General features: G+C 37.2%; 2 protein-coding genes across 4 annotated transcripts; one reads left to right on the forward strand and one right to left on the reverse strand.

Moving 5' to 3' along the window:
* Positions 1-1,524: 1,524 nt before the first annotated feature.
* On the reverse strand, positions 1,525-12,912 carry LOC149841634 (protein CONSERVED IN THE GREEN LINEAGE AND DIATOMS 27, chloroplastic-like). 3 transcript variants are annotated; one of them, XM_089998599.1, is made up of 7 exons: positions 12,558-12,886; positions 12,331-12,483; positions 11,517-11,594; positions 10,602-10,697; positions 9,923-9,958; positions 1,910-2,082; positions 1,525-1,818 (listed from the first exon to the last, which is right to left on the reverse strand). In XM_089998599.1, the coding sequence occupies exons 1-7, from the start codon at positions 12,813-12,815 to the stop codon at positions 1,656-1,658; spliced, it is 957 nt and encodes a 318-aa protein (XP_089854725.1). In that variant the 5' UTR covers positions 12,816-12,886; the 3' UTR covers positions 1,525-1,655. The 3 variants fall into 3 exon arrangements, with proteins under 3 accessions (XP_089854725.1, XP_089854726.1, XP_089854728.1); XM_089998600.1 differs by lacking the exon at positions 9,923-9,958 and having other exon boundaries at positions 12,558-12,912; XM_089998602.1 differs by lacking the exons at positions 1,525-1,818; positions 1,910-2,082 and adding an exon at positions 6,604-6,920 and having other exon boundaries at positions 12,558-12,888.
* Positions 12,913-20,222: 7,310 nt separating this feature from the next.
* On the forward strand, positions 20,223-23,561 carry LOC149841635 (protein arginine N-methyltransferase 2-like). The gene is made up of 3 exons (XM_090001099.1): positions 20,223-20,549; positions 20,631-21,047; positions 22,758-23,561. The coding sequence occupies exons 1-3, from the start codon at positions 20,273-20,275 to the stop codon at positions 23,087-23,089; spliced, it is 1,026 nt and encodes a 341-aa protein (XP_089857225.1). The 5' UTR covers positions 20,223-20,272; the 3' UTR covers positions 23,090-23,561.
* The last annotated feature ends 1,266 nt before the right edge of the window (positions 23,562-24,827 follow it).

Genomic DNA, 24,827 nt, shown 5'->3' on the forward strand with positions numbered 1-24,827 from the left:
TCCTGTCGATTCGAACCTGACCCTAGCAATGTGTTGGCCGGATGTAGATTATGATTTTTGCTGACTACATGACTAGACCCGGCTTTTTTGCCAGATGCCCTACCTGAACTGAATATTTTACATGTTATTTTAGTAATAATAAACTTTTAAAATTATTTGGATTCCAGTTTGAGATTTCATTTTCATGACCCATCAAAACTTGAACCCGATAAATTGTTAGTTGGGCAGATTTGATTAGAGTCTGATGGGTTCGGTACACAACCCATTGACAGCCCTCAATCCCAATCCCTAGTTGTTGTTCATGATGCTGGCAATTTATCAGGATATTTTTGGGTGACCAGTACGTCATAATAAAAATTACGGTGTTTTGAATATTTTTATCAGTGTTGAGGCTGCTAAGTTCATTCCTAATACAGTATTTTAAAAACACTGCTCCCGAACAGCATAGACCATGAGAGCACTAGGAAAAACTGTAACACACCTCTCGTTCAAGGCACGATAAATCATAGTTGGCAAACTCGGCGAGTTGACACAGGAATCGTCCGAGTCAACCCGGATCGGACCCCAACTGGCTCACGATTCAGGACTGCCAATCCGAATGTCAGTTATAATTTTTTTATCATGTATTTTATGATTTTAGTACACAATTCTTATATAAAGTGATGAATCTAATATTATTCAATGAAAAAAGTTAATAATCATGTATAATTATATGTTTTTGTAACTTAGCTATTGACATATTAGCTTAAAGTCTAGTTATTTTCATGTCTTATTCATGTGCTTACACTATAAAATATAGAGTCCTGACTCATCCAGTCACCGAGTCAACCCACTGACTCGCGAGTCACGAGTATGTCAACTATGCTATAAATTATCCCTTTCATTTACTCTTTAGAGAGCAAACAATCGTGACATAATTTTGTATACGCGCTGCATGCCCATGGCTTATGCTTGAATGGAGTTTAAGCATGCAGACGATCGTTATATGTTATTTAAAATTTGAATCCTCAGAAATCAGTCTTGGAGAATTTATTAAACATTTAAATATAAGTTGCAGATTCCCATATTCTTTGCCAATGCTTCTAACATGCATCCCTGATTTGTAGTTGACATCTAGTCAAAATAACATGCTCGTGCTTTTAGTGGTGTCACACCAATTATTACAAAGATAATAGAATATGATACATGGATGTGTATTTCTAGCCACTTCAATTTTCAATTGAACTAATAATCTTGAGGATTCCTTTAATACAAGTTTCATTACCAAGTACTGCTAAATTTTTTAATTCGAACCATGGACTAAAAAGTTACAGGCTCTGCTGTGCTCTTTTCAAAGTGAAAACAGAACTGGGTGGGGTGGGGAGGGATTTGTGGGTGGTGTAGAGAGAGAAAAGAGGAGGCAATTGGGATGTGCTACCATGGCAATGTTTGCTGACACAGTGATTCTCTCACTCCCTTATATGCAAGATGGTTATAAGATGTTATAGGAGCTTCCAGGAAACCCTATTTATCGCAAATGGCCCCTTTTCACCGTATCAACCAGATGAAATAGATTGATAAATGCTTATGGTAACAAAATTACAGCACTGACAGGTTAAAGTGTAGTATATTCAAAGGATAATTACACTATGAGAGGAAATAGACCGCATCACTGTCTAGCGGAGAAGATCATCCCATTTACAATACTGTCCACCTGCTAATGCTCGGTAAAATCGATCTCTGCAATATACAGGCCTGCCATCAGCAGCCTCAGCGGCAGCTGCTGCAAGGTCATCATCGCTTATCACCTCCACTGGCAATCTTAGCAACTCTTCTTTCCTGTATTTTTTTTTAATTTGGAGATCACTGAGATATACTAACAATAAGCATTAAAAAAGAAACGGCCCTTAAGGGATTCAAAAACAGATACCTCATGCTGGTTTTCATGGTTGGATTTGACACACTTGAGATGCCATTTTTCACAGAAACAGAGCGTATGAACTCCTGAACTGGATCCGCAAAGATGAACAGTGATACAGCTGCCACAAGCAGCACCCCAGTGCCCACCAGTGTTTGCTTCAACAACTTCATCACTGGTTTAACCTGGATGATCAAATTACTTGCTAGATGCTCATCACCGCAAACAAATTGATAGAAGCATACATTAGGATAGGAAACAAGAAACAATAGAAATTAAACATCTTAATAATGGAAAGGACAGTCTCCAGATAGTGGATTTTAACCACCTCTTTGGGTCAAGTGTCCTGAATTTTCCATTACCAAGTTCAATAATTTGAGCTTGAAGACTTTGTTTTATCGACTTTCTCTTTTTAAATATTATCTAAACTTGGATTACCAAAAGAGGATGAGTATGCAGCACCAGATGATAATACTCATACTACACTTGAACAGTCTAGGATCTTTTAAGCATAGAAAGTAGAGCCTATGAAGCTATATTAGCTAGTCGGATGCAGGTGAGAAATAGTGGACATGTCAAGGTTTATACATATACACAGAAAAGTAAGACGTGAACTTTAAACTACAAAAGAGAGGCAAAGCATGCATTGAACTATAAAGAGGGGTCCAAATGTAATATGAAACTAAAAAACAATTGAATACTAGTATTTTATTTTATAATCATTTCTTTATGATCCAAACAACACCATGAAAGTGTGTATAATGCAGAATCATCAAGATGCTTGTACTTTTAAATATATTTAGTAAAATAATCATAAAAAGGGTGCTTAAATCCAGAAAAGGATAGCCTAAATTTAAAAGGAATACTTGAATACCCATCATCATCACAATCAAGCCTCATTTCAAACAATGAATGCAGCCTTATGGTTTGTGTTTCTTCATTTTTTTTTATAAAAAGCCATCACCACTATCACCTGACAATCTCTCATATCGCCCCTTACTAACTTCAAGTATCCAAAGGTTCTGCTCGCCGCATACACGAAGAGATACAGCAGGATCCGACAACACAACACCTTATTTCTCTGGCGCAGGCAGGGAAGACTCGACGATTTTGGCAACTGGATAGCCTCCTCGTGACAAAAGGGGACACATCTTTGTACCGCGGTGGGAAAGCATCTACCGAGAACTGCTTAAGGAGTGTCATGATACACTATGGGCTGGTCATCCTAGTCAGGAGCGAACCTTAGCACTCCTTGAGCGCGGCTACTATTGACCGCAGATGAAGGACGACGTCGAGAGGTATGTGCGGACATGCCTCATCTGCCAGCAAGATAAGAGGACAAACCAGAAGGTTGTCGGTCTCCTTGAGCCTCTACCAATTTCAGAACGTCTTTGGGATAACATCTCCATGGACTTCATTGTTAATCCGCCAAAGGTAGAGGGCCTCAATTCTATTTTGGTTGTGGTGGATCGTTTCTCAAAGTATATCACCTTTATCCCAGCTTATAAGGAGTGCCCTACAGAGAAGACCACAGAGTTGTTCATAAAGCATGTGGTGAAGCACTGGGGCATAAAAAAGAGCATTGTGAGTGATCGTAATGCTCACTTCATGGGCAAGTTCTGGCGTGAAGTATTTCGGCTACTTGGCTTTGTTCTAATTTATGTTAGTTGCCTTTGAAAGAAATGTGTATCTTTCTGAAATCCTACAATAAGGTGTGAGAAGAGGAAGAAGAAAACAGCTGAAATAAAGGAGCAGTCCATGATTTTGTTGTGTGTGGTTGCCTCCTATTTCATTAGTATTTATATGAAACATTAGGGTTCAGTATTTTACCAAAATACCCTTAATACAAAACACATCTTACATAACATTTTACAGAATGGACTGGGTCTGTCCAGACCTGATCCAAAATATTTACATATCAATTTTCTTATAGCCTCCCTGAAGATGTATATGTAGATTGGATCATGAACAACTTGCTCTTTAGGAACCAGAACCTTGCTCTAGTAAGCACCTTGGTGAGAATATCAACCACTTGATTATTAGAATCAACATACTTCGCCTCAATCTCTCTATCCTCAATTTTCTCCCGAATAAAATGTTGATCTTATTGGATGTGCTTCGTTCTGCCATGATGAATAGGATTCGATGAAATTTTAATAGTGCTCTAATTATCGCAATATATTATGGAGCATCCAACATTTTGATTTAAAATAGTCAAACTATGACGAATCCAAGTGATTTTGGCAGCGAGAGATGCCATAGAACGATATTTCGCTTCTGCACTTGATCTGGCCACAATGCATTGTGTCTTGCTACTCCAAGATATTAAATTACTTCCCAAGAAAACACAATATCCTGATACAGATCTTCTCATATCGGGATCAATTGTATAAGCAATATGTGTACGTGAAGCCCACAATGTTTAGTCCTGATACAAATCTCCTAAACAAGAAGTTGTGTTCGTGAAGCCAAAAATAATTGAAGGATCTCATTTATTTGGGAGGTATCGCAAACCATCATTGAGTGTGCCCTTAATATATCTTAGAATACGCTTTACAACTTTCATATGCCATTCTCTAGGATCATGCATAAATTGTGACACTTGGTAGACTGCATAAGCAATATCTGAACGAGTGAAACTCAGATATTGTAGCACTACCACTATGCTCCTATAGGACGCCGCATCTTGAATGGGTTGACCCTCATCAATTCTCAACTTCTTATTATCAGGCACCGGCATAGAGATCGGTTTACAATCCTTTATTCTATATGACATTTTTGTTGGGAGAGGAACATCCAGTCAGTAGTTCGATCAATCTCTACTCCTAAAAAATATTCCAGGTTTCCCAAATCCTTCATCTGGAAACTCCGTTTTAAATATTCATTTAATTTTGCTACATGCTTATTAGAACTTCCAGTAATCAAATATCATCCACATATATTAATAGGATAGTAATTTCATGTTTTCCAATGCAAGTAAAGAGAATAATCTACCTGACTTCTCTGGAAACCATACCTTTTGGATTTTATCAAAAAATCTTTGAAACCAGGCTCTTGAGACCTATTTCAGTTCATATAGCAACCACTGTAAAAGGCACACTTTTCTCGTCGAACCCCCTTCTGCAAACCCCAAAGGTTGTTCCATATAAACCTCTTCTTTAAGTTCTTTACGTAGGAAAACATTCTTTACGTCCTTTTGATGCATTCTCCAATTATACATCATAGCGAGACAAAATATCAATTGTATGGTTCACATTTTGATCACAATGCTGAAAGTTTCATTATAGTCAAGATTGTGTTCTTGTGTATACCCATTCGCTACAAGCCGAGCTTTGTATCTTTCTATACTTCCATTTGCTTTCTGCTTCACCTTGTACACCCATTTGTTGCCAACCACATTTTTGCCAATAGGTTTGTCAACTATCCCCTCCATGTTTGGCATGAATGTAGTGCACATTTTTTCGTTCATGACATCAATCCAGCGATAATCCTTTGTTGCCGCTAAGTAATATTTAGGTTCTTGGATCTCCATCATTGTGTGAAAATATACCTGATAATCAACACTGAAGGCATCATAACTCACCCACTTGTCAATGCGATGTCACTCTCGGGTAGATATGGGCATTTCAGTCTGTCATTTTTGTTGGCCCGTGTCAGCATTTAATTCAACATTTGCACGAGCATGTTGTATCGTTTCCTGCTGAACAAAATTGTTCGCCATTTCCTTTGCTCTTCTATGATAAACCTGTCCATATTGTTTATCATTGAGAATAGAGGGAGTCACTTAAAGAGGATCTGCTGCTGCAATATTATGTTCATCATTAGAAGAAACATGCTGGGACACAAAATCAGTTGCATTTTCTTGCTGCATATCTGTGCATGGACTATTGTTTCCCAAATCAACAATATGGTGCTCATGACAACACATGTCAGTGTCCTGCTGCATGGAAATGTTCAACTAGTCTTGCAAATCATAGATATACAGAGAAAGCAAAGAAGATTTATCTACATTGGAGCCTTGTTCTGTAAAAACAAAATTGTTTTCATAAAAATTGACATGCCTGGATATAGTTATACAATGTTTTACAGGGTTCCAGCAGCGGTACCCCTTATATTCATCATCATACCCAACAAACCTGCATATCGATGCCTTTGGGAGAAATTTATTACGTTGAGAATTATCAACGTGAACATAACAAACACAATCCTAAACTTTCAAATCATTCAAGCAGGGATCTCGCTGAAAAAGCACTGAATAGGGCGTCATATCATTCAAAATTTTCATCAGCAGTCTATTTATGATGTGAACAATTGTATGAAAAGCTTCGGTCCACAAACCCAAACAAGCATGGCTTGCATGAATCATAGTCATAGCACTCTCAACTATATGCCGATGCCTTTCAGTTATGCCACTATGTTTAGGTGCATGAAGGCACAATTTCTGAGGTACTATGCCATGATTTTGTAAATATTCTATAAAAGCATTGACACTATATTCACCTTTGCCGCCACTGTGGAGCCAGGTAATGTTTTGCCTAAACTGATTTTTTACAAAGGCAGGAAAATGACAAAATAAGCCAAACACTTCAGATTTTTTTTTATGAAAAAGATCCATGTATACCGACTATACCCATCCATGGATGTCACATAATACTTGCTCGTTGAATAAGAAAAAACGGGAGTTGAGCCCCAAACATCAGAATAAACGATTTTGAAAGGAAAAAAAAAACTTTTATTGATAACTTGAAAAGAGAGTTGATGACTTTTACATACTTGACAACTAGGACGTAGACTCTTTGTCACCAACTCTTTATTACAAAGAGCCTGACAATAAACCAGAACTGACTAATGATTGCAAAAGAAGTTGGCCACGATGGGCCAAACGACGATGCCAAAGATCAACCGATGGTTTGGAAGTAGACCAAGACTCAAAAAGGAGCAGTGGAAACTTTGAGGCTTCTTTTATCACATATAAGTTCCCGTCTTTTTCCTCTTCAGCGTACGTTTCCTTCGAATCCAGTCCCTTCACGCAAACAAAAGAATTATTTTATTGACAAAGTTGAGAAACTGACACAAGATTACATTTGAGGCTCGGGACAAGAAAAGTGTTAGACAAGATTTGAGGTTTGGGACTGCTCGAAAGATAACCTTTTACTACATGAGTGATGGGGTGAACAGTTCCATCGCCTGTAACAATTTTACCGTGGCCAGTATAGATTTTGGGTTCAGATATCTTACCCTCATCACCTGTAACATGATTGTTGGCTCCTGAATCTAAAATCCATGCTTTATCCTGAGAACCTTTTAACGTTGGATTCACCTGTATTTGCTGAAATGTGGTAGTTAAAGATTCATGGCTTCGTTATTGCTTATTACCCTGTTGAATTTTAGCATAATTGATATTATATTGGACCTTTTTCGCTCCAGCTGCTACTCCATAACTAGGTAAATCCCAGCAGTCGGCTGCACTGTGCCCTCTTTTCTTGCACAGCTGACAGGTAAGACCTCCACGATTCTGATTTGGATGCTGCTGAAAATTCTGCTATTGTTGTTGTTGTAAGGGAAGTATTCTGCTTCCCCCTTGTCCATAGTTCCTGCCACGACTCCTTGATCTGAAATTATTCGGTCGCCATTGACCTCTATTCGACCCCACATTAACATTAAGAACTTCATTAGGTTTGCTTTGATGATCATCACCTCCTTTATTGACATGTGAAGCTTTCATAAGAGGGAAAGCGCTCCTAACACTCTAAAGATATGACAAGCATAGAATACTCTAGTCCAAGTCCAACAAGAATCTATTGCACCTTATCCTTGTCAGAAACGGGCTGCCCAATCAAGGATAGCTCATCAGTGACGAACTTCATCTTGTTCATGCATTCCATAATAGATGACGAATTATGCTTCAAGTTCATAAACTGATATTTCAGTTGCATTGCTCTAGATTCAGAGACCTGGGAATAAACCTCACGAAGTTTATCCCAGAGCTCCTTTGCACTCATCCCATCATCTATGCTGATAAGAACATCTTGTGAAAGAGTAGACAAAAGATATGCCACCAACATTTTATCCTGCTGAATCCACAGGCGATAGGCAGGGTTTCACGCAAGACTACTTCTAGTATTCCCTTCTCCATTAAGAATTCAGTAGGTTTTGGATCAGAGTCATCCAGGTGTCCCATCAGATCCAGACTCTATATGAAGGGAGTGATTTGATGCTTCTAGATGAGATAGTTCGAAGAAGTTAGTTTTTTCGGAACAAGTTGGGAAAGAAGAAAATGATTCATAGGAAAAGAAGCAGGGATTTGAGCCATTTGTAGGAATTGGGTGCAAGAATCAGATGAACGAAAAAAAAGATGAAATCAGACCCACAAATTTTTTTATAGGTAGGATCGTAAACTGACATTCAGAGGATGAACACCCGAGCAATTCCAGATATTCGAGAGAGGGCGTGATTCTCAAGATCACATTTTGCATGATTTTAGAAAATACGTATGCCTCTTTCTTGATACAAAGGAAAATATTAGGGGAGATAAGAAGAGCAGTGATCTGAAAGATTAAAGCTTTTCCCACTTTAAATATAAAAACAGAAGGAAACGTGGATATGAAAGTTCCAAGAAAAAGATATTTTTGAAAGGATCTGAAAAGACGAGAATAAAGAGATCTAAAAGAATGAATCTTTTTCAAAATGATCTAGAGAAAAATAGGTTAAAGGATAGAGAGATCAAAGAGAGAAAGACCCAAAGGAATGGATCTTTTGGGGAAAAGATCAAAAAAATGGAGTCCTTTTCCAAAAAGATCAAAAGAGTGGAGAGATATCGAGAAGAAGGGGATTAGAAGGAATATCAGATCTGGTTAGGATTTACCTGGATGAATCGCTCGGATACCATGAAAGAAATTTGTACCCTTCTGAAATCCTGCAGTAAGGTGTGAGAAGAGGAAGAAGAAGATAGTTGGAAGTTGTGTGTGGTTGCCTCCTATTTCATCAGTATTTATATGAAACATTAGGGTTTGGTATTTTACCAGAATACCCTTAATACAGAACACATCTTACATAACATTTTACAGAATGGATCGGGTTTGTCTAGACCCGATCCAAAATATTTACATATCAATTTTCTTACAGCCTTATGCCTTCTCTTAGTGGTTGTTATAGGTCTCAGCAGTAATGAATAATGTCCTTTGATATATTCATTCTTAATCTTATCCTTCTTTGTAATTCCATATATCCATCATAACATATGCATTTTTATGATATGTACTCTCCCCTCTTGGCGCTTTTTGGCTGCTCAATGCTCGATACCATAAAAGTGTAATTTTATAGCAGCCCTCTATAAATTTCTTTTAATAGCAGAAACGCTTCTACTGCATAACATACCACTACCATATTGCAATTTTATCCAGCCTGTAGAAATCCTATTAGTGATGGCTTTCTAAAATCCACAATCTTATAGCATCATAAATTTAAGGAGTGAAACTGTTGGCATTGTTGAATTACAATTTATCATATCTTGACATTTATTTTTCTAGCTTTCTCACTAGCTATGTCACATAGGTGTGTGTGCGGATGCAGATATGGGTGCAGTGCAGAGGGTGCGACACGGCAATTTCAAAAAACTTGGGTGCAGGGGTGTGGATGTGTGTGTGTCTGTGTAATCTAGATAAAACTGGACTTGTTAGGGTTTACCGAATCCACTTTCAGACAAAAATGGACCTCAGCGCAGTTGACTTCACTTGATACAAAGGAAGCTATGTCCAAGTGTCGCACCCGTGTCAGTGCGGTTGTGACACGCTTGTGTTGCCCTTATGGAAGAGTCCATGTTACATAACTCATTAGCATTTCATATTTTCCACTTTTGTTTTACTAAATTTTGGACCAATTTTGTCTATACTCCTTCAAAGTTCTTATTTCTTTTGTTGTCTTATTTATCTTGACCAACAAGTACTATGGTATATCTATATGGTGTAATGTCCACTGGTACCTGATTTACACAAAAAGTAACAGTCATAGACTAGAGCTCATTACCTTGTAGGAACCCAACAGTCTATCACGAGCTAAAACCTACAGCAAATAAGATAGAGTGTCATCATCATTCGGGCAAAAACATTTGGTAGATGGTAAGTAGAGCAAGTCAATTAGTTCAAGCTACATACACCAGAAACATTAAGGATCTAATGTCTTAGCTAATGAATGTAAAGAGATTTTCAAGAAACTAACATAGATTTTTACTTTATTATAAAATTTGCAACAAAAGGAAACATGTTTAGGACTAGTCAATGGGTTAGACAAACATGAGGTCCAAAGCATACAGTTTTAGGAGACAGCTCATTACATGTAAATGAGTTGCACTAGGTGCCGGCTAATAATTCTTGGTGTTATTTGCTTAAGCAGTTGGCGGTTATCCAAAGTAATGAAGAATAGTAATATCAATTATGCATTTAAAGCTTCATTATAAGCATCTCTTGCATATAGCTGTTTATGCTCCTTTCTGAGATTTCATTTTTTGCAATCAATTAAAACCATTATTTTTCCGAGAATAAAATAGGAGTTAATGCAGGAACTAATTAACTAGATAAAATACCACGGGATTGTGAAAATCTGGAATGGCGCTGGAAGTTATTGGATGTCTGATATGAATTTCCATTTATTGAGTGAGAACATGAAAGCATAATTTTATGTCTTCATTTTCAAAATAGATGCTAACCTCCGGTGGCTTAACCCACATTTGTCCGTCATACCATCCACTCTCTTCATAGGGTATTACTGCTGATAGCAACCTGTCACCAATATAGCTCCACCCCTGTGGAATCAGAAAGTTTGAACTTTATTAAACCTCCTACTGTTACTTCATGGAAGCAGGAAGATCAGGTATAAAAACATAAATAACTAGCTTTAGAACATGCTAGTAGAGTCCATAACCAATTCAGAGTAATCATTTATTTAAATGTTGCTCAATATGCACCTCATAGCAGTTTGGTCATAATAAAACACAGTCATATCAATTACAAATATGGCATCTTTGTTCAGAACTTGATACAAAGTCATTAGCATTTTCAATAGCGGATATGATGTTTTCATAGATAGAAAATTATTTAATGAGAGCTATTAACTTAATATGGGGCGGTTTTCCATGATTGAATTCTCTCTTCATGTGAAGAGACCAATCTACCTGCAGATGGGAGTAGCTAAAAGTTTGCATTTGTAGCAAAAATGAAGTTCGTTTTTAAGGATAGAAGTTTAAGAGGTCATTGAATAATTATCTCCCTTAGAAGGTAAATAAACATCATTGATTTCACTTAAAGAAGGGAAGAAGTTTCAAGAAATTTTAATTGAATTTTAACAAAGAAAATTCCCTGCCGTACTTATATGCTCAATGAAAGATTTGACTGTGATATCAATCTCAGATTGGCAGATCGAGGTAGCATGAAAGCATTTGTTTACCCAGGAGCCCAAAAAGTAACAGCTAAACCCATCAGTCCACTAAATTAAGCATGACGATATGACTTGAAAGCATCCATGATGATATTCATTGATGTTAATAACCTATGCTTGGAAAACCTTTGCTACATGGTAGTCATAATCCATGATGAAATAAGAGCAAGCCTGAAAATGTGGGTACCAGATATATGCGCAGAACAACCAGCGACACCAAAAAAAGTGGTCCTGTTCCTGCAGCTAACAAAAACTTTAGAGGCTCCTGCATTGTCATAAGGAAAGCATATAACTTAGTGGTTACGATGAGCATGCAAGAATGGCAGCAAAAGAATGTTCATGGAACTGAACCCAAGCTCACCCATCACTCAATTTGCTACAAACAATAAGCTCTTACAGAGAGGGTAAAAACTAGGTTGCCATCCATGGTGTAAAAATGAGGTGGCTTAACCTTGCTCACGCTGGTGAGGATGGGCTTTCAACAGATCACGTTAAGAATGCAACAAAAGCAAAATGACAAACTGCAAAGCAATCTTTATGTGAAAATGATGTTTTTTATATAAGAATATTAGTTGTAGAAAAATACAGCGTGATCTTTTAAGAAAATAAAACTATTTGTATTTCCAATCTGTTTGAAAAAGAAATATGTGGCGAAAATAGGAATCCCATGAGCTGAATCGAATTGATGTAATCATTCAATGCTAACAAAAACTCGAATTCGAATGTTTCAGATGATTTTACACTCAATATGGGACTCTTCCATGAAGGCAATTTATTTGATCATTAACAATTATGTCCAGATCTAGCAGATATTCCGTTGTAGTCAACGATGGTGCTATTGTTGATGTATCATAAAAACCTTTAGGCTCCCACCCAAATCAACCCTCTAGAGGAATATGCGCGAACCAGAAGTATGTATAACTTGCTACAAAGAAAATCATGGCATAATAACAAAAGCCAATTTCTAAAACATAGAAATCTCCACAAATCCCTAAAGATACCCGGGAAGGATCAAAGCTAGCGGCAGAAATTGGTGCACCAAGAACAGCAGACGCCACCAACCAAAGACCACCAAGTCGAAGGAAAAACGATCCGGGGCTGAGCTCTGCCCACGAGTACAAGAGCCCATCTTTTAGAGCCGAATATTCGTTCACCTGCGGAAGTTATGGACAAAATCTCAGTCAAATCACCATATATAAAACCACAAACTTACTAGTTTAGCACACACCGGCCTCTGTTCAAATGGGACTTCAATTTCCAAACCAGGGTCCCAATTCTTTCCAACGAAACCACCATTGGTGCCTCCGTTTTTCTCATCTTTCAACGCCCTGCTCACGTGCACAACCCAACGTTTCGACCCCAAGTTTTGGGGTGGTCGCAGGAAACAAGCAGAAGCAGAGCTCCTGCAGATACTCCACTCTGTTTTACACCCACCACCATAGATCAAATTGCATGCCTTTAGCTGGAGTATCATTCTAGTCCCCATTCTTCCTTTTGGCCCTCTCCTCCCTCCTGCTGTATTCTGAGAGAGGGAGGGAGAGATGCAGGGCGTCTTGTGATCAATATTTGGTTGGATTATAGTCATCCACATTTACGTGGCAAGAGAAATATTTCATGGGGCCCCCACTTACATTATCTTTGAATATCATGGTTTCAATTAATTGTGGCGGCAAGAGAAATATTTCAAGGGGGCCCACTTACATTATCTTTGAATATCATGGTTTCAATTAATTGTGGTTGGGATATAATGTTGTTTGGTGATAATAGATACAGGAACCGCTTAACGATCTTTAGAGGTGCCCTCTCTATGTGGGGGTGGGATGTTAGATTTTGTGCAGTGGAAGCTTACTTCAATTCATGTCGATGATCATAATGTGCTGCCTTGTAGGTCACGGACGATAATTCAGTTCATACGATCAAGATTCACACAATAGGAAAATTACAATCCACAATAGATCGTGTGAATACAAAAATCAAGAGTCTACCCATCAGGAGCTTTTATAAGGTTGGGTCTGAATGAATCCAATATTATTTTAACTTTATTTTATGTCACCTTAATGAAAATTCTAACAATCTTCTACTTGGCATAATATAAAATAAAATAATTGTAAGTATATTCAAAATATAACATTGAATTAAAAGAAGTTTCATTCGAATGCACTCTAATAAACATACCCAACAATTATGAATTTACAATTCAACATTCATACTTACAATAAGAAAACTTATTGATATAGATCATGACGGTTATATACATCAAATGATATATTCTCTTTCATGCATCATACTATCAACAAATTCACTTAAATAAGTCTTATATGGTAAAGAATATAAACAGTCTCACTTTAATGTCAATACAACAAAATCTTCTATTTCACACATGAATGTTAACAAATAAAATAGAAAAAGGTAAACAATCATCCATTATGAGATCTCAAATGTATCAAATACATTGTCAATTATCCCATAAAATTAGACTCATACTCATTACATGTCCTGAAAAAACTTTAAGTGCCAAGGCTTTAGTCATGGGGTCAACAATCATGTCAGAACCACTGACAAAACTAATTGATACAAGATGATTGTAAATCCTTTCTTGTATAGAAAGGTATTTAATATCAATGTGCTTGTTAGCAGTAGTAGACTTACTATAATTGGAGAAAAATACTGCAGAAGAATTGTCACAATCTAAACTTAATGGTTTGGAGATGAAATCCACAACTTTGAGTGTAGTGATAAACTTCTTTAACCATAATGCATGTGAGAATGCTTCATGACAACCAATAAATTCAACTTTCATAGTTGTGGTAGCCACAATGTATTGTTCAGAGCTTTTCTATGAAACTGTCACACCCGCAAGCAAGAAAACATATCCTACCGTGGATTTCTTACTATTCAAACAACTAGCAAAGCCTACAGCTGTATAACCAATCACTTTCAAGTGATCGGTTTTGCCATAAGTGAGTTTGAAATCTTTAATTCCTTGAAGGTATCTCATTATTTTCTTTACTGCTTTCCAATGTTCTATTTCTAGATTGCTTTGATATCTCGTAAGTAATCCCATAGCAAAACTAATATCAGGATGTGTGCAAACTTGAGCATACATTATGCTCCCAATGGCGGCAGCATATGGAATAGTCTTCACTTCCTGCTTCTCAATCTCATTTTGTGAACACTGATGGAAACTAAATTTATGACCTTTAAAGATTGACACTTCACATGATGAGCAGCTCGACATATTAAACATTTCTAAGATCTTAACAATATGAGCTCTTTGAGATAAACCAAGCAATTTTTTAATTCTATCACGATGGATTTCAAAGCCAATAACACATGATGCATTTCCCATATCTTTCATATCGAAATGATTGGAAAGAAAAATCTTAGTCTCACGTAGAAGACTCAAATCATTTGTAGCAAGTAATATATCATCCACATATAGAATCAAAAATATAAACTTGCTCCCACTAACCTTTAGGTATACATTGATCAACAACGTTCTCACTAAATCCAAAGGACAAAACAACTTTATTAAATTTCAAGTACTACTGACGGGAAGCATGTTTAAGCCCATATATGGATTTCTTTAATTTGCATACTAAATTTTTATTTCCTTTCATTTCAAAACCTCCAGGTTGCATCATGTATACTTCTTTATCTAGATCCCCATTTAGAAATATTATTTTTATATCTATTTGATGTAACTCTAAATCATAGTAAGTCACTAATGCCATGATAATTATGAATGAATCCTTTTGAGAAACAGGAGAAAATGTTTCTCTATAATCAATGCCTTCCTTTTGAGTAAATCATTTTGCTACAAGTTTGGCCTTGTACCTTTCTATATTACCTTTGAGATCACGTTTGGTCTTGAAAATCCATTTACAACCAACTGGTTTATATCTCTTAGGTAATGTAATAAGTTCCCAGACTTCATTCTTTTGCATGGATCCAATCTCCTTATTCATGGAATTCAACCATAAATCAGATTTTTCACTTTTAGTGGCTTCTATGAATGAGAATGGATCATTATCAGTACCATCATCATAATCACGCTCTTGCAAATATATAATATAGTCATCTGAAATAGCAAGTCTCCTAACCCTTTGAGACCTTCTAAGTGCAGGAAAATGAACTATATTATCAGTATCATCGTGCGTGTTATTTTACAATGGTACATGATCAACATCAACCTCTACATTGGGTAATGTGATATAGTCTGACTGTTGATCTATCATATCATGATCAATGGGTTCAGACCTCACATCTATCATAGATGTAGTAGGTAAAGGATCACTAACTTCCTCAAATTCCACATTGTGTGGAATGCTACACCTACTCCCACTGTTTTTTATCATTCTCAATAAACTTATCAGTGCCAGTTTCATCAATCTTAATGGTGTGTGATGGACTATAAAGTATATACCCTTTTGATCATTCTGGATACCCAATAAAATAACAAGTAATAGTGCTTGGGTCCAATTTCTTTTATTGTGGATTATATAATCTAGCCTCTGCTTGACAACCCCAAATATGCATATGTCTCAAACTGAGTTTCCTTCCTGTCAATAATTCAAAAAGAGTTTTGGTAACAACCTTACTAGGAACTCGGTTGAGGATATACACAACAGTTTTTAAGGCCTCATTCCACAAATTTAAGGGTAAAGATGAATTGCTCATCATACTCCTCACCATGTCCATGAGAATACGATTTTGCCTTTCAGCCACACCATTTTGTTGAGGTTTTCCTGACATAGTGTATTGAGGTTCTATGCCCTTCTCTTCAAGGAATATAGCAAAAGGTCCAGGAATACGATCCAATTGACCATGTCTACCATAATATTCTTCGCCCCTGTCAGATCTCACAATTTTAACTTTCTTATTTAATTTATTTTCTACCAAGTCTTTGTAAATTTTAAACATTTTCAACGACTCAGATTTTTCATGCAATAAAAAAATAAAACCATAACGTGAGAAATCATCGATGAATGTGATAAAGTATTGCTCTCCACTTATACATTGTGGAAACGGACCACAAATGTCAGTGTGAACCAATTCTAAGAGTTCTTCACGTCTACAACCTTGTTTATTCTGAGCCTTAGTTTGTTTTCCTTTTATACAATCGATGCAAGTGTCAAAATCAGTGAAATCAAGATTAGGTAATATTCCATCTTTCACCAATCTTAACATTCTTGCTTTCGATATGTGACCCAAGCTTTTATGTCATAGCATAGAAGAACTCTCATCAATCAAGAAGCGCTTAACACCAATATTCAAATTCAAAGTAGAAACATTATTAGAGAATGAGCAATCTGCATTTAATTTATAAAGACCATCACATAAAGTTCCAGTACCTACTAAAACAAAATTCTTAAACAAACTAAACTTTAAGTTCCCAAAACTGATTGAATAACCCATTACATCAAGTTTTGATAAGGAAATCAAATTCATAGATATTGATGGAACATAAAAATTGTTATAAAGATCTAAATGATATCCAGTATTAAAACAAAGCCTACAAGTCCCTATAACCTTGACTTTAGATTTGGTCAGATTGCCCATTAAGATGGAGGATTCACTCTCATTTGGTTTTTTGTTGGAAAGGAATGCGTGCAAAGAATTTGTAACATGAATAGCAGCACCAGAATCAGTCCACCAAGAATTAGAGGATACATTCATAAAATTGGTTTTAAAACAAACACATAAATGAGAATTACCTCTTTTCTTAAACCAATTTTTGTGCTTTAGACAGTCTACCTTAAAGTGTCCCTTCTTATGACAAAAGTGACACTTGTCATCCAACTTTCTTTCCTCTCGACCTTTCTTTGGTTGGAATTTCTTTCCTTTTCCTTTCTGAGATTTATAGTACTTTGATGATGAAGTTAACTTGATAACCAGTGATTCTTCTTGTTTCAACCTCTCTTCCTCTTGCACACACATGGATATCAATTCATTCAATGTCCATGTTTCCTTATTGTGTGTTATAAGATATTTTAAACTGTGAAAACTGTGATTGGAGATAGTTGAGTACAAACATAACCAGAAAAGATTCAGAGATTGTCATCCCCAATATTTTATGTTTCTCAGCTATGTCAAACATCCCCATAATGTGCTTTTGCACTCCACTGGTACCGTCATATTTCATGGAGGTCAATTTATTAGTGAGCATTCCTGCCATTGCTTTGTCTGATCTACTAAACTGTTGTTTAATGGAATCAAGATATTCTTTAGCACTCTCATTATCAAGAACAGAACCCCTGATATTCTTTGCTATCGAACTCTTGATTATCATCAAGGACAATCTATTAGAACGCTCTCACCTTTCAAATTTGATAATTTCTTCATATGTACTGTTATCAATAGTGTCATTAGGTTTTTCAGTTCGTAGAGCTAAATCAAGATCTAAACAACCCAACGTGATGAGAAGTTGTTCATGCCAATCATTATAATTTGATTCATTCAGTACATGAATATGAGATAAATGAGAATGCAAGGAAGTCAGAGTCATAGCTGAACAATCAAAATTAAGCTCACATTACTGTCATGATGCAGATAAATCATTGTGTGCAATTCCAATAATCATTAATATAATCATAGCTAATCATTCATAATTACATGAATATAAATTACGAACAATGTTAATAACGCTATGATAATATCATTAATATTTAATAATCAATTAAAATACTTAAAGGCGAAGATATCTCTCCTTTGGGATAAGATTCTTCGTGTTAAGTAGTTTTCAATTGATTGTTAAATTTAAAGTAATATATCAAATTATAGTTACTTTTGAGCAAAACTACAATTCAACACTCTAATGCAATTTTCATTTCAAGAGAAATATCCAAAATTCTCTCAAAAATTAACAACCCTATATATTAACACATTCTAGACCTTTCGGAGCAACTAGAATAGTGAAAATAGAATAGGATTGGTAAATATAAAATTGCCAATAATTAATATTCATAAATATTTCATGCACTTTTAAATAAAATAAGAGCATGAATATTTATTTCAAATCTTGATCAATTATTAGATCCATTAATTATGACTTTAAGTCTTTAATTGGATCTTATTTAAGATCCATTCATACTGAAATTAGTGTATGGATCCTGTTAAATCATGACCCAGATCTACCTCATAACATAACATTTCATGAATACGGGTAACAATGGCAATTAGAGAAGTCATAAGACATGAAGGCAAAATAGTCAATCATGAGGAGGCAAAACGGTTAATCCCAATAAAGTAAGGCTATTCAGTTTCTTCTCCATTTCCCTCTTTACATGCATATGGTAATTGAGGGAGTGGAAGAGAACGTCCAACTGACTGACGTCATCATTTGTAATTGCAGCAATGCAGTTACCATCGATGGATGGCAGCCATCATCCGACCCTCTTTACACGACCATGGTGAAGGTTCTTTAATGGCCGTCACAGAGGGGTCAGAATGGGTCTGATTTACTATGATCGTTGCTGATGAAGGTGGGCAGCCCAACAACACTACTGCCTCCTCAACAACGTTTAGGGTCATCATGGGTTTCAAGCCCAATACATCCCTCTGGATCTAACTTAGATCATGACAACATCACTCCTGCGATCAATTGAGCAGAATGATAACTCTAATGGTTGTATATTGATATTTATATAACTTAAATACAACCCTTGCAACCGATTCAACAAGGCTAGCATACCAAAACAATAATGAACTATAATAAACTGTAAATATTTCATTAATATTTTTAATGAACTGTGAATATTTCATTCAATAAGATCGATTCACAGTAAATACGATTAAAAAAACACAGTCGATTTTAATCCATTATAGTCAATGGCTATAATCATTCGATCATCTTAAACAAGAAGATCATCAACATGAACCAAGATACTAACTTGTAACTTTGATACCATTTGTTAGATTTCGGGCAGTGGAAGCGTACCTGAATCCATGTCGATGATCACAATGTGTTGGCTTGTATGTAACAGACGATAATCCGGTTTATACGATCAAGATTCACACAATAGGAAAACCACGATCCATGATAGATCGTGAGAGTACAAAATCTTCTCTGCGCTATCTTTTCTCTCACTTATTGTTGATGATGATGGGTCTCTTCAAGAAAAATCAACAGCCTTAAGGGACTAAGACTCCTCCTCTCTTATATCGGGTCTACCCATTAGGACCCAAAATGAAATCCATTTTTTTACCCGATTTGAATTGTAAAGAGCTTTTATTAGGTTGGGTATGAATGGATCCAATATTATTTTAACTTTATTTTATGCCACCTTAATGAAAATTCTAACATGGGAAACTTCATACTTCCCAACAAGAAGGAAAAACATGATTTTCCATTAAGGATTTCCATACGCTTCTCAAAATATGATTTTCCATTAAGGATTTCCATACGCTTCTCATATGCTTCAAAAACTCTTCAGGCTTTTACACTGCTATTTGACGCACTTCCCTGCTTCTGCCTTCACTGATACTTCTTGTACCCACTTTCCGCTTTTGGTAACTATGACAATTGCTAAGTAATGTGGTAAGAAATGGAAATGAGGTAGTAATAGGGCATATACGTGGGGTACTCAAATTGCTGCAATCATCTCCCTTGTAGATGACATGATAGAACAACCTTAGGCAGGCTTAGAAACTAAGACCGATGCAAACGGATCGGATTTGGGATCTTAAAATACATCAAAAAGTCGAAACGGTTCGGATTCGAGACAGCCAATTTTTGCAACCCTACCTCCAACAAACGGGTCTACAGACTCAATAAAAACCTGTCCCTACTGATAGAACTCCGGCTCAACCCTAAACCCTACCCACTTAGCCAGGGTAGTCAAGTCCGAGCCCAGCATAACTCAGCCCCAAGAAAGACCAAGCTTTTGTTGAGAGCCGCATTTTACTTCCCGTTGCCGCTCGACGACTATTTTGCTGAAGAGGATGGAGGAAGAAGGCGAGCGCCTGTGTGCGGCCGCTCGCGATGGCGATTGCAGCAAGGCGGAAGAGTTGGTGGGGAGCGGCGCGGACGTCTCCTACTTCGACGGGAACGGCCTCACCCCTCTCATGCACGCCGCCACGAACGGCCACGCTCCCGTCGTCAAGATCCTGCTTGAATCAGGCGCGCCCTGGAACGCTCTCAACCCCTCCAACCTCTCCGCCGGCGACCTCGCCATGGAATCCGGACACCAGGAAGCCTTCGACCTCCTCCTCAATGCAGGTTGGTGGTGGCCGCCTTTATGAAACTCCCACCTGCCCCGTTTGTTCGTTACCCATATGTTTCTTTCTTCCTTTTTGGTAGGGATTCAAGCAGAGTTGGTGCTGGGGACGATAGCGAGGAGGAAGAAGAGCGATGATGGTGATGGTGGTGGTGGGTATTTGGAGGAGAGGGTGTGTTTTAGTGAGGATAGGTTGATGGATTCCGAGAGCAAGGCCGTGATGATGGCGTGGGAGAAGCCGTTGATGGAAGCTCATGCTAAGGCCATCTGCTGTGGAGGTGGGGATGGTGGGGGTGTTGGTCATATTCTCAATGTTGGGTTCGGGATGGGTCTCGTTGATACTGCTATTCAAAGGTACTCGCCCCTCTCTCAAACCATAATTGAGGCTCACCCAGATGTGTATGATCGAATGGTTCGTACGGGGTGGGCGGAGAAACCCAACGTGAAGATCGTATTCGGCCGGTGGCAGGATGTTATTCCACAACTCCAGACTTATGATGGTACGTCAAAAACTTATAAAAAAACAGACATTTATATACGGTCTTTTTGGTTCCCTGTTTCAGGATCTCTCCCTTGAGATTTCTTAATTTAATTTACGCATTTATCGGTTCTGTTATGTAGCTTCTTCTTGAAATTGCTACTCTAGTTTGTGACACCATATTATCTGATGGCGGTTTTCATATGATTTGTCTATTTCAGATAGCTTGCTCGTATTTTAAACCATCCACTTGAATTATCTTCCAAGGTTTCAGTATTTCCCATGTAAAAGAAAATAGTGCTAAACTTTTTAGTCTATCAATCGCCCCTAATGGATCTTAGATAATTTTAAACATATTGTCAAAACTTGAATGCCCCTTAAACTAATTATTGGACATAATCCCATGCAATGATGATGCGAAGTTTGTTATTGAGGGTATTCCCTTTCAATTTTTCTGAAGCTATGCATTGTCTCATCAGGTAGTGATAGGGATATGTATTCTTTCCTTACCATTCTTGGTATGCTTCTCAAGGAGCCATGTCAGGGGAAAGGTTGTATAATATTTAGCAACGCACAGAGATATTCAATTATTGAATCTTACTTGCCTGCGTTTGAGAAAGGGTTTGGAAGAATACAACAACAACAACAACTACGCCTTCATCCCAAAACAATTGGGGTCGGCGATATGAACCAAAAAAGAAAATCATTCTGGGTCTTCCACATGAATCCTTCTCCTCCAATCATTTCTATCCAATGCCATGTCCTCGGTGAGGTTCAAAGCATTCATATCCTTTCCTATCATCTCCATCCAAGTTTGGAAGAATGAGATACAAAATTAAAACCAATGGAAAAAATATTATTTCAAAGCCTGGTTTGTTTCTAAGCATATTTTCCAAGAAATGGGACATTTGGTACTGCAGTGCCATGCACTCTCAGTTTAAAAAATAGGACTGTTGAGTTTAGTCAGGAATACTGTAAGGCCTTTTTGTTTGTGATGTCTCAGATGCTAGTATGATTGAAAAAGTTTAAGGATGCTGTTACGAAATTCTAAAAAGTAAGCACCCTTCTAAATAAAAGTTGAGTATTTTCCTGAGTCGTTCTTGATTAACACTATTTTAATTCATGATGTCAGTAAACCAAGTAAATGGAATACTCAGTAGCAAAAGTTCACCCCATGAATCATATTTTTCATTCAGGATTCTAGCCCCTAATTATCTTGATTTTTTTTTCTTCCATCATTTAAAGCTCGATTCTCCGGATAATTCATCCGTATTTTCATTGAAAACTATGCATGTAACTGAAGGGTAATTATCGAAACTTTGTTAGCTCTAATCGTATAAGTTCATAACAAAGTCTCTTTTCCTTCTATTTGGCGCTGAAAAGACTTCAAGAAGCATGAGTCGTGAAAGCTTTTTGGATTGCTTTGTCTTTGACTTTCTTAGATGATTGTGCTTCTTTCATCAGTATGTTGAGTGCCAAACAATTTCTTGTTGCTGAGAACGTGAATTGCACCATTTGCAAATTCATATCATGTTGGGTTATATTTGCATTTTTCTCCCTAACTGTCTGATAAAACTAGACTATGTTGCCATATATGGTTCTGTGATCCTGGCTGAAAAACAATACATATTTAGAAGTCTAATTAAGCTTATTACTTTATTGACCTGTTAAAAAATGAGCAAGTGATTGCCTTTTATGTCCAAAACTTGATGATACTTTTGTCTCTATTCAGGTATATTCTTTGACACTTACGGGGAGTACTATGAAGATCTTAGAGAGTTCCATAACTTCCTTCCAAAGCTTCTGAAGCCTGATGGAGCGTATTCATTTTTTAATGGCCTGTGTGGAGACAATGCTTTTTTTCATGTGGTTTACTGTCAATTGGTTGCTCTAGAACTTGGGCAGTTGGGTTACTCCACAGAATTTGTGTCCTTGCCTATAAAGGCTTGCTTGGAAGAGAGAGTATGGGAGGGCGTAAGGCACAAATATTGGCAGCTTGATACATATTACCTTCCTGTTTGTCATGTCTCTTCTGATTCTGACTCTTCTCCTGCTGATCAATGATCTTTTTCTTTTTCAATTTTCCTTAAGATTACATGGTCAGGCACAGACAGGAAGGGATTGTAGATCTTTTTTTTTGTGTTTTGTTGAAAGGATAATCGTCCATGATGTGTCTAAGAATTGCACCTCTATCACCTGTTGTAACTGAACTAAGGTTTTGGATAGTCCAAGGGAAAACCCCTCCCATCACCGATGCGCATTGGCTGGTTGGTAAAACCCTTGAAGTCCCCTCTGCCCACCTGGGAGTACACCCAGCTTCAACCTTGCAGCAAGGGATGCCACCCGTGGGTTTCGAACTTGTAACATCCTGTCAACTTGGTGACATTCACAAGTCGCCTCTACCAGTTGAGCTGGCTAAGTTCTTTATCGAATGAAATGTTGGTTCAGTTATACTTTTGTTCTTTATTGAAGCACTGATTGGTGCAAGTTTTTTATAGTATGGGGTAATCAATGGCAGGGCATTGTTGAATTGACATTTTATTTTTATTTAGAAATTGGTGAAAATATTTGTTGTTGGCTGCTTGGAATTGTGGGGATGGATCTGTTAATTTCCTGTGAACTGTCAATGTGGACAATGATTCAAAGGGACATGACTTCTGAAAAGTTGATATTTATTTTTGGGCCATTTGTATGTTGTTGATGGTTTAACATTCAACCACCATATCTGAATATCATTCACCACTGCATTATTTCGTACCATTGTCAACAACACCACATGAACATTATGGCCTTGAACCACGTTAACTCGACCTAACCACCATAGCTATCATCATGATTCATGATTGTTGGATGACTGACGGTTACTAATTTAGTTTTTTGGGTTACAGTTATTTTTTTTAACTCTTCATTTTTTTGGATGGCAACCTGTATAAAATGAAACACAGAGCAAGAACAGTAATTTTGTGACTCTCTCTTTTCTAGTGAACTTTTAACATTGCTGCCGCCCGTGAATGTATGAGGTTCCCCTCCAAACCACGTAAATCTCTGTGTACTCTTACCTCTTTTTCTCTTTCTTCTCGTTCTTAATTTGTAGTTGTTCGATTGTTGAGTGTGTGTTGGTGGACGCAGTTTGTAATCCCATCTGAACCTAACAAACGAGTATCAGAGCCAGGTTTAGAGGTAACGGTCCTAGACAAATGCACAACCATGTCAGCCTAGTTTAAGATCGAGAAGTTCGATCGGAATGTGAGTTTCGGTCTATGGTAGGTGAAGATGCGTGCACTCTTGACGCAACAGGAATTGCAAAAAGCATTGTTGGGAAAAGACAAGATGATAACCTCTATGTCCGCAGAAGACAAGGAAGAGATGGATGAGAAAACTTTGGTTGCGATTCAGTTGTGTCTATCTAATGAAATTCTCAGAGAGGTCATTCATGAAAAAAATGACTGCAGGCTTGTGGCTCAAGTTGGAGTCATTGTACATGACAAAGTCGCTCACAAGGAAGTTGCATTTGAAGCAGCGGTTGTTCATGCTCCGTATGACTGAAGGTACATTCGTTAAGATTCATTTTGATGAATTTAATTCTATTATTATGGATTTAAAAAATATTGATGTGAAGATAGAAGATGAGGATCAAGCACTTTTATTGTTATGTTATTTGCCTGTCTTTCAAGCATTTTAAAGAGACCTTGATTTGTGGGAGAGATTCTATCTCTATAGAGGATGTTAAGGCATCCTTGTTCTCAAAAGAGTTAATGGAGAGAGAATTAACAGGCAGTGTTGGTGAAGGTCAAGGAGAGGG

The sequence above is a fragment of the Nuphar pumila genome, chromosome 3 (genome assembly GCF_984573655.1).
Source record: "Nuphar pumila chromosome 3, dmNupPumi1.hap1.1, whole genome shotgun sequence".
Lineage (NCBI taxonomy): Eukaryota > Viridiplantae > Streptophyta > Magnoliopsida > Nymphaeales > Nymphaeaceae > Nuphar > Nuphar pumila.